Raw genomic sequence first — 18,948 nt, forward strand, 5'->3', positions numbered from 1 at the left:
CCTCTGGATGTCAACCAGAAGACCACTGGAGCCACCTTGGTGTGGGCTGGGAAGGAGCTTTGGAAGAAGACTTGGGCTCAAATTCTGCTTTTGTCATTTACTTACTAAAGGCATTTGATAATTAAACTCTAAGACTCATCTCTAAAAAGAAGATTAAAATGCCTAATTCATAAAGTATGTACACGTGTAAAGCCCCGAGTCTATCAGTAGATGCCCAATAAATGTGAGCTGGCCATGAGCCTATATTCCCTCTTCCTCCCCACAAAAGAGCAGTTTCTGGATGGCAAATAAATCTTGTTTCACGGTCTTCCTCGCCGGCAAACAAGTATGTTGTGCTCTAGTTGGGAAAGGCCTGTGGGTAAATCCTTAATATGACTGGAACCAGTTAGCAAACCAGATGTGCAACACACAAAATCATCCCCTCGAGCCTGATGAGAAGAACCCAAACACATTGCTTATTTCAGCATCCCCACATTTTGTCATCTGAGGTCAGGAATGAGACAAGCAGCTGGAGGGAGAGAAAAGGAATTGATCCAGAAACTGTTCAATTATGAGGTTTTCAAATAGCAACAAAAACAACAGCAAGACATTTCCATCCTTGTTTAACATAAAGTGCCTGTTAGTACATGACTTAATGCTATTCTTAAAATTAAATACCGTTTGCTCTTCACTTGCTCATTGTTCTGACCACTATAAGCAACCCTTTGTAATTTTCAAGCTTGGGGAACACAAAAAGGCGGGGGGGATCTTTGACTTCTCTGTTTACAGACGATATGGAGACGTGCGGACATGGGGCTCCTGGTATGTCCTCTCTGGGGCAGGTTTTTGTCTTACATTCCACATAGGATTGACATGCTTACAGTCTACCTCTACGAATGGCAGATTTGGGGAGGGACAACATTTCTTTAGGAAGATACTTTAAGAAAAGGGACATAAGCAGGAAACCCATCTTCACCCCAGCCACTAATATTAAGGAAGCAGACACTGCTGAGCACTTGATCTGTATTATTTCATATAATATTTCATATTTCATATAATTTCATAATCCTCTCACAGCACCCTTATGAGATAGATTCCAGTATCATCCCAATTTCACAATTGAGGAAATACAGGCTCAGAGAGGTTAAGCAGCTTTCCTGAAGTCACACAGCCAGTAAATGACAAGACTGAGATACCAACATAAGTCCGGTCTTAATCCAAAGCCCATATTCTTAATCACTCACATCACAATAACTAGCTATATATGCCTCAGCGCCCACTGTCCCCTCTGCCACTCCCCTTACTGGTGTAAGAAAGAAATACTATGTATCTTTCAAGGAACACTCAAATGCCATCGCTTCTCTCTCTTTTTTTAAAATTTAAATTTTAGCTAACATATAGTGCAATATTGGTTTTGGGAGTAGAATTCAGTGATTACCATCTCTTCTCTTAAGCGTTCCCAGAATCCCTAGAATGCGTCTTCCTCTAGGCTTCTACAACCTCGAGTGTAACAAGTATTAGTACAGTATAATGTCCGGGGTCCTTATTAAAATAATAATCTAGAATAAGCTAACATTTCTCAAGCACCCGCACTATGGCAGACCTGCATAAGCCAGCCCATCTCACAGTGGTAGTTCTCACACTAACCCAAGGAGGTCGGCATTAACCCTATTCTCACAGATGAATAAGCAAATATGTTTTTATTTTTTTAAGTTTATTTATTTATTTATTTTGAGAGAGAGAGAGAGAGAGAGAGAATGAGAATGGGGGGGGGGCAGAGAGAGAGGGGAAGAGAGGATCCCAAGCAGGCTCCATGCTGTCAACACAGAGTCCAACACGAGGCTCGAACTCATGAACCATGAGATCATGACCTGAGTCGAAATCAAGAGTCGTATGCTTAACCTACTGAGACACCAAGGTGCCCTGCAAATATGTTTTAAACACTACTATGGGACAGAGGCTGAGTGGCCTTGGGGGAGAACCATAAATTGGTTAACATGGGAAGAATCCTTTGAGTTCTGCAATGCTCTGAACTATTGGTATATGCCTCAATCCTGTTGATGGCTAATGCTACACTGGTGTTAAATAAATTCATTTATTCATTCAACCAATATATACTAAGCACCTCCCATGAGCGAGCCCCGTGACAGGCACTAAAAATGACTAGACATGATCTCATGGCGTCATTTTGCCATTTGCTCCTAATTGCTTGTACCATTCGAAAGGATAAGTAAGAGTCCCCACCATCACAATGACCTGTCCTGGGGCAAAGCACCAAGATTAGAACCAAGGGCTTCTGATCTAGTTTCTCATTTCACCAAGCAAAGCAACCCAGAGAAGAGCAAGCTAGCCTAGATCCAGAAGAGCAAATACCGATGGCATGACTTCGTGAAATGAGTGTGAGATTTGTGATCAGAAGCTGAGGTCTGTCTTAGTTTAGACACTTACCCATTATAAGACTTGAAGTCATGGGGCGCCTGGGTGGCGCAGTCGGTTAAGCGTCCGACTTCAGCCAGGTCACGATCTCGCGGTCCGTGAGTTCGAGCCCCGCGTCGGGCTCTGTGCTGACAGCTCAGAGCCTGGAGCCTGTTTCAGATTCTGTGTCTCCCTCTCTCTGCTCCTCCCCCATTCATGCTCTGTCTCTCTCTGTCCCAAAAATAAATAAACGTTGAAAAAAAAAAATTAAAAAAAAAAAAAAAAAAGACTTGAAGTCATGATTTCCTTGAGTCTTATAATTTCCTCATTTTCAGAATGAGAAATAACACCAACCTTCGTGGGGCAGCTGTTAAGTCTCAAACGTGTTCAGATGTGTAGACACTCCTACAGATGCTGGATATAGGTAATAACAAACTGGAAGGCTGAAATCCCAGTGCCTCTGTTTTATTTATTTTTTTATTTTTTATTTATTTATTTAAAAAAAAAATTTTTTTTTTCAACGTTTATTTATTTTTGGGACAGAGAGAGACAGAGCATGAATGGGGGAGGGGCAGAGAGAGAGGGAGACACAGAATCGGAAACAGGCTCCAGGCTCTGAGCCATCAGCCCAGAGCCCGACGCGGGGCTCGAACTCACAGACTGTGAGATCGTGACCTGGCTGAAGTCGGACGCTTAACCAACTGCGCCACCCAGGCGCCCCACCAGTGCCTCTGTTTTAGACTATGCCCTCATCTCCCTTCCACCAGAAGTGCCTTCCTCGCTAAGCATTCCTGTTCTCCTGTTCCCTTTAATAATGAAGTAATTCTTGTTTGGTATGTTTTTGTACTTGCTGAGATGATTTTTTGGTAAATACATGTGCAATTGCTTTGCTCCCCAGGATTATTTCCCCCTTCTGTAAACTGTAAATTTACAGTTGAGGACTGAGGGTGTCTTTCTCACTTGGGTGGTGGCACGCAAGATAGACTCTGAGAGGACAGGAGGGCTGAAAGTCTAAGGCAGAGAGACTTATTGAGGCTGCAGTGATAGCTAGCAGAGGTGATGAGGGCAGAATCAGTGGAACCAGAACTGAATAAGGCAGAGTTTATAGGACTTATGATCAATTACATGTGGGGACTATGAGAGTTAAGTATGGCGCATGGATCTCTGCCTTGGGTGGCAGGGTGGAAGGTGGTGCCGTGACCATTACTGGGACAAGAAAAGGAGAAGAGCCTTGGGCAATGGAAAGACTGAGTATGGGTTTGAATGAGCTGAGATGGCCTGTCTGATGGAGTTGTCTGCTGGTTAATTAGCTGGGCTGACTAGAGCTTGGGAGAGACGTTGAAGATTTGGGGATCAACGGCAAAAAGATGTAGTTTAAAGCCGTAGAAAGTAGTTGAAATCAAGGAGAGTATGTACAGCAAAACGCAGACACACACACAGACACACACACAGACACACACACAGACACACACACACACACTGGGGGAAGACACCACCGATCCATGCAAAAATGAACACCTGAGGGACAGGAACAAGCCACGGAAAAGGATGAGATGAACACCAGGGAAGAGCAGCCTCCCTCAGGATTTTGCTCCTGTCTTTGTTAAATTTTGAACATAGCAGGAGCCCCGATACAAAGCGGCCTCGAACGATGCCATGTCATTGCCATGGCCTACCATGGAGGCATTAAAAATGTGTCTTTTTCACTGACGCTGGCCAAACTCCATTGTCCTCTGACCAGAGGAAAAGTTTCGCCATTCCCCTCTTCCAGCGCCGGCAGGTGGCAGGAGCCCTGGTCCGCATTTCCTCGCTAGTTGGGAGTCCGAGAAGCACCAGGCCACCACACACTTCCTGATGTGTGGGGTCCACCAGCGTCACTTACAATTCTTTGCAGATGACAGAAAAGTATTCTTTAAAGCACTGACCTGTTAGCAAGCGCTGTCGCTTTTGACGAGGTAGAACGTGTGCCTCTGCCCAGCACGCACACCACACACCTACACACTGCTTCGCAGCTCACCCCCTTAGAGCTCCTAACAGCCTCCAGGGGAAGCATGTTAAAACAGCGCAATTAACTAGAACTGCTACAAACTCAATAGCTCACCTACCTAATGAAGCAATACAAGGGAAATTGGACCTATTTTAATAAGAATTTTAAAAGAGACAAGAAGTAAAGGTCAAATGCCATTTCTGGATCCCAGCTCTTTTCTTCTTCCCTCCCACTCCGAAGCAGTTAATACCAAGGAGACTACGCATGCCGTGCTAATCCTTATAAAACCAAGGGGGCAGCCAATCATGCTATTATACCCAAGGGCAAATTTTTTCTTTCCAACCCAACCCCCCAAGCTAAGTGCCTCCCCTGATCTATTTCTGAAGGTTTTATTATGCAAACCTGAAAGGATTTCAATTACAATAATTCTTGTCCTTCTCCAGCCCAACTCACAGAAGCGGAACTAAATTACCAGCAATTCTAGGGCTTAAGGGTGGTTTTGCTTCTTCCCTCCTCTCTAGAGTCACCTTAATCTAGAGATTCTCCTCTCTCAGCCCCTTCCATCGGCTTGGGGAACACAGCTGGTTTTATGCCACCCACTATGGAGCACATCCTGATGCCGGACAGGCTCATCACGAGTCCCCCTGCCCCAGTAAAATCCACTCCTCCTCACTCTCCGTACCTGCCCCAGCCAGATGTCAGCAGCCTGGCTCCCCACTGACCTCTTAGGAGGATGGGTGCGTGGACCAAGGCAGAACCGGAGACAGGTTTGGTCGAGGTGAGAACTTAAACTCCTTAATAACAAGCCTACGCTATCCTGGGGTCTATGCTAAGTCTATGTGTCACCTCACCTGACCCTCACAACCACCCCATGTGGTAGGTCTAGTATTTCACAGACAGGGCAACGAAGGCTCAGAGAGTTTAGAAAGGTCACGTGGGTGATAGGCAGTGGCTCCATCTGTACCACACCAGGCTCTGCTGCTGCCCTAAGAGTCTGGGGAGGTGCTGAGAGGTGCCAAGTGAGGAGACTGGACCAGGATGAGTTACAGCCGTTAACGCTCGCATGTGACAAGTCCCTGGGGTTTGACCATAAAGGGAAGAGTGCAGGGCAGCCCTCCAGCGGATTCCCAGCCTGTAGTGCTTAATTAGAGGAGTTGCCGGATTACCAAAAGAAGCTTGTCATAGGGTGGCCTCACTTATATAAGGACGTTCTATCCATAACACGTGTTAATGTTAAAAATAAAACTGTCAGTTTTTCACCAGAAAAAATGGGTTTACCCGGGAATAGAGAATTGCAATTCAAGTCATTCAAGCTACGGCAAAACTATAGGCGAGTCCAGAGAACAAAGGAGAGGAACGCTCTTTTATGGGGGTAGAGGGGGTTCTGAGGGGCTGTTATAAACCAAAAGTCCACCAGAATAAAATGGGACTTTGAAGTGTAGTGGCTTTTCACTGACTGGGCTGTTGCTGGGCAAGGAGAAAATCCTTCTTCCTCCCGCTGGGGTAGTCACAACGCACAGGCTTCTTCCTGTGGGGAGTGCAAGATAGGTCTCTTCCTGTTGGGGTCTCAGCTGAGGAGGACCGATGGGGGTGTGAGAGCTCCCCCTTCTGGCCTCCTCACTCCATTTTAAAGGAGGTTTCCTTTATTTGATTTCAGACGTGGCTCTTAAGGGCAGGCATGGCACTACAGGGGGGCTTCTGCCATAATTTCAAAACCAATGAAACAAAGCAAAACCGTGGCTAGCAACCCGTTTGTTTTTACTTCCAAACAAGGTGGGTGAAAGACCACTCACCAGGTGTATGACTGACCATCAACCTGCTGAAGTTAACTGTGCTGACTTCCACCTTGCCGGGTTCTAAGGTAAGCAGAGCCCCAAACTCCATGTTTGTTCTTAGGGATCAGTCCTTTAGAGAAGTGGTTGTTCATTCATGCGGGCAGTAAACATCTACTGCGCATCCACCACACGCTGAGCACCGGGCTGAGCCCTGGCACCCAGAGCTGACAAGGCCAATGGTTCCATAATCTTAGGGCTACGAAGGCAAAGTCCTAGGACCAAGACTCCATGCAGTAGGAGGCTCGGTTCCAGTCTCGGGGCTCATCAAATGCTTCCCCGAGAAAAGGTGACATCAAAACTAAGGACCTGAAGGGTGACTAAAAGGTATCCAGGCAGGCAGGCCAGAGAAAACAGTTGCGGAGGGAAGAGGACCGCAGAAGCCTGGGGGCAAGAATGAGCTGGGCCTGGCGGTCTGAGGCTGCTGTGCTCTAGCTGACCACACAGACCCGGTCCACTTGCATCGGGAGGGCCGGCACAGGGACAAGAGCCCGGAGGACAGGACAGGACAAAGAAACCTTGCACGATGTGCCCCTGTCCTGCTCCGCCTCCGTTCTCACACTCGCATCAAGGCTCGAGGGCCAGTGTGCCAAGCGCAGCGGCAGCTGGCAGGGGCGGGAGGGGCCGGGAGGGGGCCCAGGCCTGCATTTTCTCCCCGGGACTCACTTCTTCCCTCTGGGTGCTGGTGTATTCAGAAAGCAGAGTTCATCCTCACCAGCCATTACAGTCCAAACATGCCTTCCAGGAGCTGTCTTACCAAGCCATTGCCCTCGCTAATATAATGTTATCAAATTTCTAATGCGGGTACTCTAAAGCAAATGTACTGTCACCGGCACGCCACTGGGCACATTTTTCCGAAGGAAAACAGCTGCTCACTGAATCTGTCGCTTTTCCTCTCCTCAGGACCATGCACACAGAGCAAGAGCCTGCTAAGGGCTCTTGTCCCACCCCTTCTTCAAGCATGCTCAAGATGCAGCATCAGGTGTCTCCACAGAAGCCAGCAGGTCAGCCACAGCACAGTTCCTGAGGAGCTTCCTGGATCACAGGACAAAGCCCTGACAACTAGAGCCTGTGCCTCAGAATCTCACGCCACAGACAGAAGAGCTTCCGGCTCACTAGTCTGCTTTCCTCATTTTATAGACCAGAAGGGAAAATGCAGTCCAGACAAGTTAAGTAAAAGGTCTGAAGTCACACAGCCAGTGAGCTGTAGAAGCACGGGCCGGTTCCTATCTAAAAAACCAGATCTACTACGTGGGTTGTGAGGCCTAAATAAGAGAGCCCTCACACAGCAGTGCCAGAAACGTGGGAGGTGTTCAACGAATGGTGACTGACTGCAAAACTTTGTCTCTTAGATCTCCGGAACAACCCACTCCCCCTCTCCCGGGGCCTCATTCTGCTGACTTCCCATGGAGGAAAGAAAACAGACTGGCGGCGGGGTTAACGTGTTCACAGCTGGTGTTTGGCCAACAACTGACAGGAGGTGAGCCAAACTCCCTCCTGGTTCTCAGATCTCTAGTCCCGTTCCCTGCCCTGCCAGATCCACTCCCGCCAGGCTTTCTGTTGTCTCTGGAGAGCTGATGTGATCAGAGAAGACACCGCTGCGGCTGGAAGTGACCACTGAAGGGACTCGTGTCACCTTCCCTTTAGCCACTCCGAGTTGGAAGGGACTGCGCAAAGTCCACTTGAGAAGGGACAGACAGGGACTCGCAAGCTTTCTAGCCGGGAGGGTGAGGAGTACAAAAGATCCCGTAGTCAGTCACCACAAATCTACCAATCGCTGACAAAAAAATCCCCCGGACCACAGGACAAGTGTTAACTTCCGACAAGACAACTAAACTGGCCAATCAGCTCCGGTTTTGCTCCTCTCTCACCCACACCAGCTCCTCTGCCCCCTCCCAGCCCCCTCCCCACACTTTAAAACGACCATCCAACCATGTAAATTCCCCAGTGTAAGTGTCTGTTAGTCTCCAGCAGAACTGTCAATGCTCATAAATTCCTGGCCTTCCAGATTGCACTGCGGCTATTTACTGGGGGGAGGGATGCAGCAGCCACTAGACAATAGCAGGAAGAGATTGGCCGAGCAGTAACTACTCTGGTTACAGCATCGCAATTCACGGCAGCATTTTGCTGGGAGTGTGCATCATCAGGGAGGAGAAACATAAAAAGGGGAACCTGGGCTGTAAATAGTTTATTTCGGCAATTCCTGATGTTGGCTGAATCATACTTTAATACAGAAATACATGAAAGCACCACTCTGGCGGTGACATGTGTTGCCACCTCATTACTCTTTTCAAAAGGGTCTTCCATCAGAGAGACACCTCGCTACAAATTATAGTGAAGAAAACAAAACCCTCACGCCCAGACTTATTAATAGGCCAGAAGGAAATGGAACCGCTAGGATTTAAGGAAGCAGAGAACCCATGCAACAGAGGCCACGGGTGATCTGGGGTCTCTGGGTTGTGTTTCCATGCAGAGAAAATAGGACGAAAAGAAAAAGCTAGCGCTCTTCTGCCTACGAGTCCGCTCCTCAACTGCACGTCTCAGCGTTTCACAGTAGCTCTCATTTGCCCCGTTCCTTAGGTGCATCCTAACGCACCGGAAGTAGGCTGACTTCTCCAGGGCACCCTACCTTCGTGCTCCTTCTCGGTGGTTCCCACTTTCTTGATCTTCCTGGGAGATTTCATAAAGAGGGGAAAGATGGTCCGTAAGCCAAGAATATCAACGAACTTATGACAATTGTCTGTACCCTCGGGTCCGATCATGGCATGGTCCAGCACTTTCAGGGCACTGCTCCGGGAGATCTTCTTTTCTCTGGGAACAAAAGAGGTTTCACATAAGGCATGGGGATGTTCTAGTCTCAGAAAAAAAGGGGGTGGGGGGCGGATATACTGCAGTACCCATTATAAAGGGGGAAAAAAGAAAGAAAGAAAAAAACAAAACAACTTGAATGTCCACCAATGAGAAAATTATTGCGTAATGGTAGATCTACACAGAATATTACACACTTGTTAATAATTAGGAAAGTCTATAATAGAATGAACGAGTTCTTATGGTCAGAATGATAAGCACAAAAGGTAATACTCAAAATTCTATATGAGGCATTACCTCAATTATGTGAGAAATATGCATTAAAAAAGACTAGAAAGACATAGATCAAAATGCTAACAGAGGTTATTTCAGGGTGGTGGGATTATGAATCACATTATTCCTTTTTCTTTCTTTTTAACAGCTTTATCAAAATGTACTTCACCTACCATACAATTCACCTATTTAAAATGCACAATTCATTGAATTTTAGTATATTCACAGATACGTGCAACTTATCACTACAGTCAATTAAAGAACATTTTTATTATCCCGACAAGAAATCCCCTACTCTTTAGCTGTCACCCCCCTACTCTCCCCATCCCACCCTAGCAACCACTGACCTACATTCTGTCTCTACGGTTTTGCCTATTCTGGACATTTCAAGTAAATGGTATCGTACAATAGGTGGCCTTTTGTAACTGGCTTCTTTCCCTCAGCACGACGTTTTCAAGATTCATCCGTGCTCTAGCGTGTGTCAGTATTTCATTCTTTTCTGTAGCTGAATAGACCATTGCATGGATACGCCACAATTTGTCTATCTGTTCATCCACTGATGAACATTTGATGTGTTTATACCTTTTGGCTATTATGAATAGCGCTGCTAAAATAGTCATGTACAAGTTTTTGAGTGGACATATGTTTCATTACACTTGAGTGCATGTAAACCAAGCAGCAGAGTTGCTGGGGCATATGGTTAACTCTACGTTTAACCTTCTGAGGAACCATCAGACTTATTTCCACACTGGCTACACCATTTGACATTCGCACCAGCAGTGTGTAAATGTTCTGACTTCTCCACATCCTCACCAACACTCGTCAGCTGACTTGTTGGTGCCAGCCATCCTCATTGGGTGAGAGATGGTACCTACCTCATTGTGGTTTTAATTTGCGTTTCCCTGATAACTAATGCTGTCAGCATCTTTTCATGTGCTTACTCGGAATTTGTGTACCTTCTTCAGAGAAATGTCTATTCAGATCCTTTGGCCATTTTAAAATTAGCTTAATTATCTTTATTATTTAGTTGCAAGAGCTCTTTGTTCTGGAGATACAAGTCCCTTAACAGATATATGATTCGTAAATATTTTCTTTTTTCTAGGGGCTGCCTTTTCAACTTTCTTGATGGTATCCTCCGAAGGACACAGGTTCTCAATTTTGAGGATGTCCAACTTACCTGTTTTGTTGTTGTTGCCTGCACTTTTGGTGTCAGAGCTGATTCGATAGCATGAGGATTTATACCTATGTTTGCATTTAAGGGTTTAATAGTTTAAGTTCTGATATTTAGTTCTTTGACTCGTTTTCTGTTAATTTTTGTATGTAGTGTGAAGTAATGATACAACTTCATCTGCATGTGGACATCCAATGGTGCCAGCACCATTTGTTGAAGACTATTCTTTCCCCGTTCCAGGTTTTTGGCATTCTTATTGCAAATCAGCTGACCCCAGACACAGTTTTATTTTTGGATTCCGAATTATATTCTGTCAATTTATGTCAGTAACACACTGTCTTGATTACCACTGCTTTGTAGTAAGTTTTAAAATTGGGAATCCTACATTGTTCTTGTCTCAAGACTGTTTGGCTATTCTCGGTCCCTTGCGATCAACTCCATATGAATGTAAGGATCAGCTTATCAATTTCTACAATGATGTCAGCTGGCATTTTGATAGGGATTGTGCTGAATCCATATAACTTTTGGGGGAGTACTGCAATCTTTCATTTCTTAGCTCTTCCTTAATTCCTTTCAACAATGTTTTGTAGTTTTCAGGGTATAAATTTTGCACGCACTTCTCTTGTTAAATTTGTTCCTAGGTATCATACTCTTGATGCTATTGTAAATGGAAGTATCTTCACAGTTTCACTTTCAGATTGCTCATTGCGAGTGTACAACTGATTTTTGTAAATTAATCTTTATATTATCCTGCAACCTTGCTGAACTCACTTATTAGTCCTGATAATTTTTTGGTGGATTCTTTAGGATTGTCTACAGACAAGAGAACATCCTTTGTAAACAGAGAGAGTTTTACTTCCTCCTTTCCAATCTGGATGCCTTTTATTTCATTTCCTTGCCTAATTGCCCTGGCTAGAACCTCCAGTACAATGTTGAATGTAAGTGGTGAAGTGGTGTCTTGTTGCTGATCTTAGGGGGAAAGCATCCAGTCTTTTAGCATTCACTGTGATGTTAGCTGTGGATTTTTTGTAGCTGCTCTATATCAAAGGTTGGAGAAATTCCCTTCTATTCCTAGTTTAGGTATTTTTATCATGAAAGATGTTGGGTTTTGTCAAATGCTTTTTGCATCTTATTATTCCCTTTCCTGTTTTTCGTGTTTCTTTAATTTAAAAAAAAATTTTTTTTTTTAACGTTTATTCATTTTTGAGAGACAGAGAGAGACAGAGCATGAGCAGGGAAGGGGCAGAGAGAGACGGAAACACAGAATCCAAAGCAGGCTCCAGGCTCTGAGCTGTCATAACAGAGCCTGATGCGGGACTAGAACTCACGGACCACGAGATCACAACCTGAGCCAAAGTCGGACGCTCAACCGACTGAGCCACCCAGGCGCCCCATGTTTTTCGTGTTTCTTAATTAACATGCATTACTTTGAGAATTACAAAAGTTAAATTATTTTCAAGAAAAAAATACAAGTGATTTTCTCCCTCAAGTCCAAAGGTCATAAAATAATTATGCCACTGTCTACTGCTCTTGCAAATAGTTCTCTAAGGAGTATAATTTTCTATAACCTTCCAGTGTTTTCTTTAACACTCTATGAGATAGAGAGGAACAAGTCAGTCATTTCATATCTTGGTAATCAACCAAGTAAATCAACCAGCCAATCCAATATTCAATATTTACTGAGCACTTAGTACTGTGGAAGACACAGGAGAAAAACAAAAATTAAGACATGGCTTCTGCTTTCAAAAACATGTAAATCTATTTAGGGAGACTAAATTAATATGAAATAATCAGGCAAAAGTATAAGTTTGCAAATAACCTTTTCCCCATTTGATCTACAAACATTTATTGGATACCTCTCATGTGACTACGATAGACCAAGTCTCAGTCCTCATGGAGCTTACACTCTTACTGCAGGAGACATACGGAAAATCGAGGCACTTGATAGTGTTAGGTGTGATGGAAATAATGCAATGTAAAAGAATGAATGAATGGAGAGGATACTTTGAGTTAGGTCACTGCAGAAAGCCTCTTTAGGGGAACATTTATATTGAGATCTGAGTGTTGACATGAATTGGTCTGGAACATTTTAGGGGCAAAACATTAAAGGCAGAAGGAACAACAGGTGCAAAATCCCTAAGGTGGAAATGGGCCGGCATGGTCAGAGAACAGACAGAAGACTGGCATTTTTGAAGCATAAAGGAACAGTATTCCTAGCTTAGATCTGAGGGGAAAACATGGGCCATATCAAAGGCCATGCCACCTTGTCTTGTATGGCACAATAAGGCCTCCAAGTAAAGAACTGGTTCTAGGAGTTAAGCAGATCAAATTCAATCATGTTTGTTCTGAGACTATTATGTGTTAGTTACTTTAGAGGGAGAGAGAGATTAGGTACATCTGGGGGAGTATAGGAAAAAACAGACATATATGTAAATATTTGAAAGCAGGTGAAAAAGTTAAGACGGGTGACTGTGGGTTACTCCTAGTAAAGCCTGGAGAAGAAAGTCCATCAGCTTGAGGAGAAAACAAGGGTAAAAATTTTTCAAAATTATATTTTGAAGAATATGGACAATTCAGTCATATTTTTAGGGTGTCAAGAAGCCAATGGTGATGAGGATACTAAAGATATAAAAGGGGAGAATGGACAGATGGAGCAAGGTCACTGTCAGGCAAGAGGAGGCAAGGCCTGACCAAAAAGGGCCCAAAGCCCTTCACCCAGTTTCTCACCTGAAAGCCAAAGAAAAGAAATTGGAAATAACCTCCCTTAAAGGAATCGGAAATAACTTCTCGTTGATAGTCTTTTGCAGAGGAAACACTATTAAGACATCTCATTATTTAAGTGCTAAAGATGACGAGGCACGCTTATCCTAGGTCAGACTAGCCAGCCCAAATTGGGTCCTGATGAGTTAAGAAAAGGAGAAGAGGTAAAAAGCTTGTTGACAGAGCCCCTTGGTGCTGGCCCATCCTGGCTTACCTGAGGCTGTTCCATTTCTAGCATTGAACGTACCACAGCCTGGGAAACCTCTCAGTCCCAGGCAAACCAAGACAGCTAGACATCTTACTTGGTGCCTACCTCAAAAGACCAAGGATGTACTGTGAATACAGTACCTTTATTCCCCTGGCCACAGAATTAATCAAAACAACCCACAGATACTCACAAGTGACATTCAACACAACTACTGAGTTTAAAAGAAAAAAAATGGCTACCACTGAGCACGTGCCTTCACGCAGCGGGCACGACACTAGCTGCCAGGAATTATACACTCCCTGTCTTTAAGCAATGTAAGGACAGTTACATAAAAGTAATTTCAAAAGCCCAAAGCAATAGAAACTAAGTCCAAGGAGGTGAAAGGTGGAGATAATTAACTTTATCTGGGAGAAGTCAGTGAAAGTGTCAAATGGACAGTAACATCTGAACGGAGTCTGAAGAACGAGCATCTGCCAGGCAGAGAAGGGCGTGCGGCGCCACCGGGGGCAGTGTGCGTAAAGAGCATGCGCGAAGGGACGGTAGGCAGTAAGAGCGCGCCACGTAGGGGACCAGAGGTAGCTGTGAATGACCTGGGTTGGAAAAGGACGAAGGGGAGGCAGGCGGAGGTCGTGACAGGCCCTAGATGTGCTGCCGGGCCCCTGGGCTCCATGCCATAGATGTTGAGAAGCCATGAGATGTCGAAAACGAGGACACTGGATGGATACACTCTAGCAAGCTTACTCTGGCAGCAGTGTGATGAAGGGACTGGAGCGACAGAGCTTGGAGGCAGGGAGGTCAGTCGGGAGCCCACGACAAGCTAAGTGAAAAATGACAAAGAGCTCTGAGTACCATAAAAAAGGCACGTTTGTGAGACATGAAATCTTAAGTATCAGGAGCAGAGTAAGCAAGGTTCCAAATTCAGCAGGAAAGGGTTTTCTGCATCAAGCTAAGTCTATCAGGAAACGAGACAAATAATATATTTGTTTTCACTGTAGCTGTACTTAAGCACCCTACTTTACAAACTGAATCTGCAAAGGTCATGACTAGGGCAGATAATGATGTGAGCAGAAATTAGGAAACTGAGATATAACATCCTCATTGTTCAGTCACTCAGGAAAAGGCCTCTCGAAATGAATGATGGTCATGTTCCAGGGCACCTTCAGTTACCACGCAGCATACATTTAAACCATTTCACAAATAACACAGAATTGGTGGAAATACTAAAGGTAAAAAACTCTGATTCGGCCAAGCCTCGCTCTTTTTTCCTGCCTAAGCAAATTCAACAAACAAAAGATTTAAAAAGTAAAAGCCTTCTTCACATAGGCAGTGTGAGACACGTTTAAAGGGGGCAGTAATTGCATATTGATCACCATTTAGGCAAGCTGCATGGAGGTGAACTTTGGAATATTCATTGGGCTTAAGTTCAGGCTTTTAGCAATCAATAGCTGTTTGGCCTGACTTTCTTGGGTTGACTTTATTTGAAATATTTATTCTACTGGAGGACAAGTAGTTTATCTTAGTCTTGTCTGGGTTCATCAGGTTGTCGATCACGCCAGGACCAAAGTGAAGGTTAGCCTCTGTAAAAGTGGGTGGTTGTGGGAAATGACAGAGTCATCTACGCTCCTCATTCTGCCAAAGTGAAGCTTCTGATGAGGAGGAAGGGATGGGGAGAGGGAAGTTTCCACTGTTGTTTTAATTAGCTTGTTCTTCTTCATTATACAAGAACGCTTTTGCAATGAACATTCATTCTGAGTATACTTTTTTCTGTTCATTTATTCTTTCATCAGATATTTCTGGGGTGCCTAACAGGCGCCAGATAGAAGTTGAGGACACAGAGGCAGGCCCAGCTCACGTTTGTGAGGCACTCAGTTCACAGGTGACACAGACAGGCAGACAACGGGTATAGTGAGAAAAAGCCAAGCACCACAGTGGAGGTTTTATTCTACAAAATAGAATACGAATGCGGGAAGGAGGGCTGACTGTGTCTGAGTGGGGGAGGCCTCACAAAGGAGATGATGCCTGAACCGAGCTTCACTGGATGTCCTTCCCAGACACGCAAAAAGGGAGAGGGGATTTCAAGCAGCAGGAAACAACAGCACGCGCAAAGACACGAGTAAGCATGGACCATTTGGAGAAGCGGGGCATGGTGTGGCTGCAGTACAAACAGCAAGAGGGGCGGCAGCAAAATGTGTGTTAGATTACACTTGCCACACTGGATCGGGAGGGATTCGGTGTGGTATTCGGTGTGGCGGGGCGGGCACAGAAGAAAGGGGTGAAACACACCAGAGGCAGAGATGGGTAAAAAGGGCAAAGTACTAACAGATTAGGAGGGAAAAGGACTGAATTCAGATTGAACCTGAGGTACCTGTGAAACATGGCAGTGATGTCCAGCTCAAACTTACAGGTCTGAAGTCCAGGAATGATACTAAAAATAGGGGGAAACGTGGAAGAATTATTAAATCTATGGGCAGTGTCTAAAGCCATGGCATGAATAAGACTACCCGGAAAGGGTGCAGATAAAAGGGATCCAACCTTGGAGGAAAGTTACTTGCAGGACAAGTAAAAGAGTTGTGAACTCCACTCCCTCCCTAACCAAGAGACTGATGAATGGGGGGGAAAAAAGAGAGGTGACAGGCAGTCTTTAAAAGATACTGTGAACCACAAACTAATCCCGCAAGAAACTTGGATAATGCCATATGAAATCACTATTATTCGCTTTACAATACACATGCTAAAGTTCACTTCCTTTTAGCTCCCAAAATAGAAGATCACTTTCCAGGATCCAGGATTTCTATGAATTAGACCGTGAGATCAAGGTAACTAAATTCATAGTTGCTCTCAAACTATAGTGCCAAAGAACTGGTGCTCTGGGAGATGCTGAGATATTCTACCACTAAAATAGAATAAGGGTGGTCTTCTATGTTCTGGACACAGTCTTTACAATTTTCCATTTCAGTTCCCATCCATTTTTCATAAACTGCTGGTACCAACCACTGCTTGACTGCCTGTGCCAGAAAACAAAACAAATATGTGGGAAACAGAGGTTAAGATTTTGGTTTGTAGCACTATGGTGGGCCAGTTATGCAGAGAAACCACTCACAGCAGAGCTGACGGTAAAGTAAGATGAACAATCAATGACCAAAACCTAGGGCTCTAAAGAGCACAGGCTGACAAACTTTCGGGAAAGGGCCAGACAGAAAATACTATAGGTTTCATGGGCCATTATGGTTTCTGTAGCATCTTTTTCTGGGTGTTTGTGTGTGTCTAAAAATATATACGACACTTTAAAGATATGAAAACCATTCTTAGCTTGCTGGTCACAGAAAAACAGACCTCAGCCAGATTTGTTCCACAGGCCTTAGTTGCCAACCCCCAATAAAGAGGGTCAACAAAGCTCAAATCTGGTTCTTCAAAAAGATGAGTAAAATTGACAAAACTGTGGCAAGAGTGATCAAAAAAAAAAAAAAAAAAAGAGAGAGAGAGAGAAAAGGCACACACACAAAAAACAATAACAGGAATGAACTAAAGGGGAAAAAACTACAGGTACAGCAGCTATTAAGACAACAGAAGGAAAAACTGCATGCCAAAAACTTGGAAAACAGGTGAAATGGACAAACTCCTAGAAAAATATGAATTCCCCCAAATGACTCAACAAAGTAAGAAAACCTGAATGGGTCTATAAGCATTCAGAAAACTGAATCAGTCGTTTAAATCTTCTCTCAAAGAAAACTTAAAGTCCAGAAGCAATCACTAGCAAGTTCTACCAAACATTCAAGAGGGAAATAATTCCAGTATTATTTAAACTCCTACAGAACACAGAAAAATAAGGAACATTATTCAGCTCATTTAATAAAGCTCAAACAAACAAAAAACAACCTCTGACACCAAAACCTTCCTGAGAGTAAACTTACAGGCCAATCTCACTCAGGTATAGATATAAAATTCCTAAATAAAATACAGAATCCTAGAGAACATTAAAAAAAGATGGGCCTCTTCCAGGAATGCAAGGTTAGTTCAACATCAGAAAACCCATTCATTTTCCCTCTATTAGCATTAAAAAAACCATCTCAATAAATGCAGAAAAAGCATTTGATAAAACTGATTGATCAATTATATAAGATCTGTGACATCAGAAAGAGAATAAATTTCCTTAATCTGATAAATGCTATCCCCCCCAAAACTCAAAACAAACATTATACTCAATAAAATATATTCCTTTTAACAGCAGGAGTAAGACAAGTTTACCCTTGATCACTGCTCCTTCCTATTCAACACTGCATTAGAAGTCATAGCTAGTAATTTTTTTAAAAACTGTTTATTTACTTTTGAGAGAGAGAGAGAGGAAAACAGAGAGAGACACAGGGCTCAAACTCACAAACTGTGAGATCATGGCCTGAGCCGAAATCAAAAGTTGGACGCTTAACCCACCGAGCAACTCAGGCACCCCATAGCTATTAAAACACACACACACACACACACACACACACACACACACACACACACACTAAAATGAAATGTGATAGAAAATAATCTTGTTCCCACCTATTAACTTTCTACTCCCTAAAAGAGGCAAACAGCCAGAGGTTTGCTACTAAAGGTTTAACAACTAGCTCCCCAGGAAAAAAGTGCTGATTTGTTGTATTTTCCTACTTACATGGTATAAATACTCCCACCATAGCTGATTTCAAGTTACCAATGCGATACCACTAAACATGGTATTGGAAAGAGAGATGTATAGTCAGCTTTCATGACCTTATATGAGCTAACTCAAACATATCACTGCTTATACATCCCTCCGCCCACTATAGACATCAAGGTTGGCCATGTGACTTTGTGGCCAATAAAATGTAAGTGTAAGTAACATATGTGCCTTTGGAGGAGAAGTTTTAAGATTTATTGCATTAGTCAGTCTTTCCTCTCTGCCACAAGAAAGTCACATCCCACTGAACACTGTTCCTTTAGCATGAATCCCAAAATAAAGACGTGAAGCAGAGCTTCAGATGGCCAGGGATGGATGTATCGGGAGTGAAAAGTAAACATCTGTCACTGAAAGTCCTTGAGGCTTCAGAGTTGTTACTGCAACAAAATTGGACTGATACGTGACATAGCAAAGTTGCTTAATGTAAGATCAATATGTAAAAGTTAATTGTATTACTGTCCACTAGCACTAAATAGTATGAAAGTGTACGTCAGAGAGTATTTTTTAAAATATATAATATGCTCTTGCCTTCCACTTTGGGCCAAGATGGAGTAACAGGGACTAAATTTATATCTCCTCTCACGCCCAAAACAAAGGACAAAACATAAAACAACGGTTTTTGGACACTTGACATCAGGTAGCACCAAGACAGTGATTCCTGAGACAGGGAAACACATGCCATGAGCCCAACTAGCTGCTTGGAGAGTCTCCAGGCCTCCAAGCAGGGAGGAGACATAGTGCAGAGGAGGGCAGACCGATGAAGGGGAGTTCATAGGGCAGAGTACCAGACCAAGAGCTGCACAGGGGTCTGCAGAG

At 43.9% G+C, this 18,948-nt stretch overlaps 1 protein-coding gene across 1 annotated transcript in view; it reads right to left on the minus strand.

Moving 5' to 3' along the window:
* CTNNBL1 (catenin beta like 1) overlaps positions 1-18,948 on the minus strand; it is a 161,999-nt gene that overhangs the window by 53,459 nt on the left and 89,592 nt on the right. The window contains exon 11 of the mRNA XM_040447091.1: positions 8,843-9,024. Within this exon, the coding sequence (XP_040303025.1) occupies positions 8,843-9,024 (182 nt within the window). The remainder of the gene's footprint in view (positions 1-8,842; positions 9,025-18,948) is intronic.

The sequence above is a fragment of the Herpailurus yagouaroundi genome, unplaced genomic scaffold (genome assembly GCF_014898765.1).
Source record: "Herpailurus yagouaroundi ecotype Mexico unplaced genomic scaffold, PumYag 196, whole genome shotgun sequence".
Classification (NCBI taxonomy): Eukaryota; Metazoa; Chordata; class Mammalia; order Carnivora; family Felidae; genus Herpailurus; species Herpailurus yagouaroundi.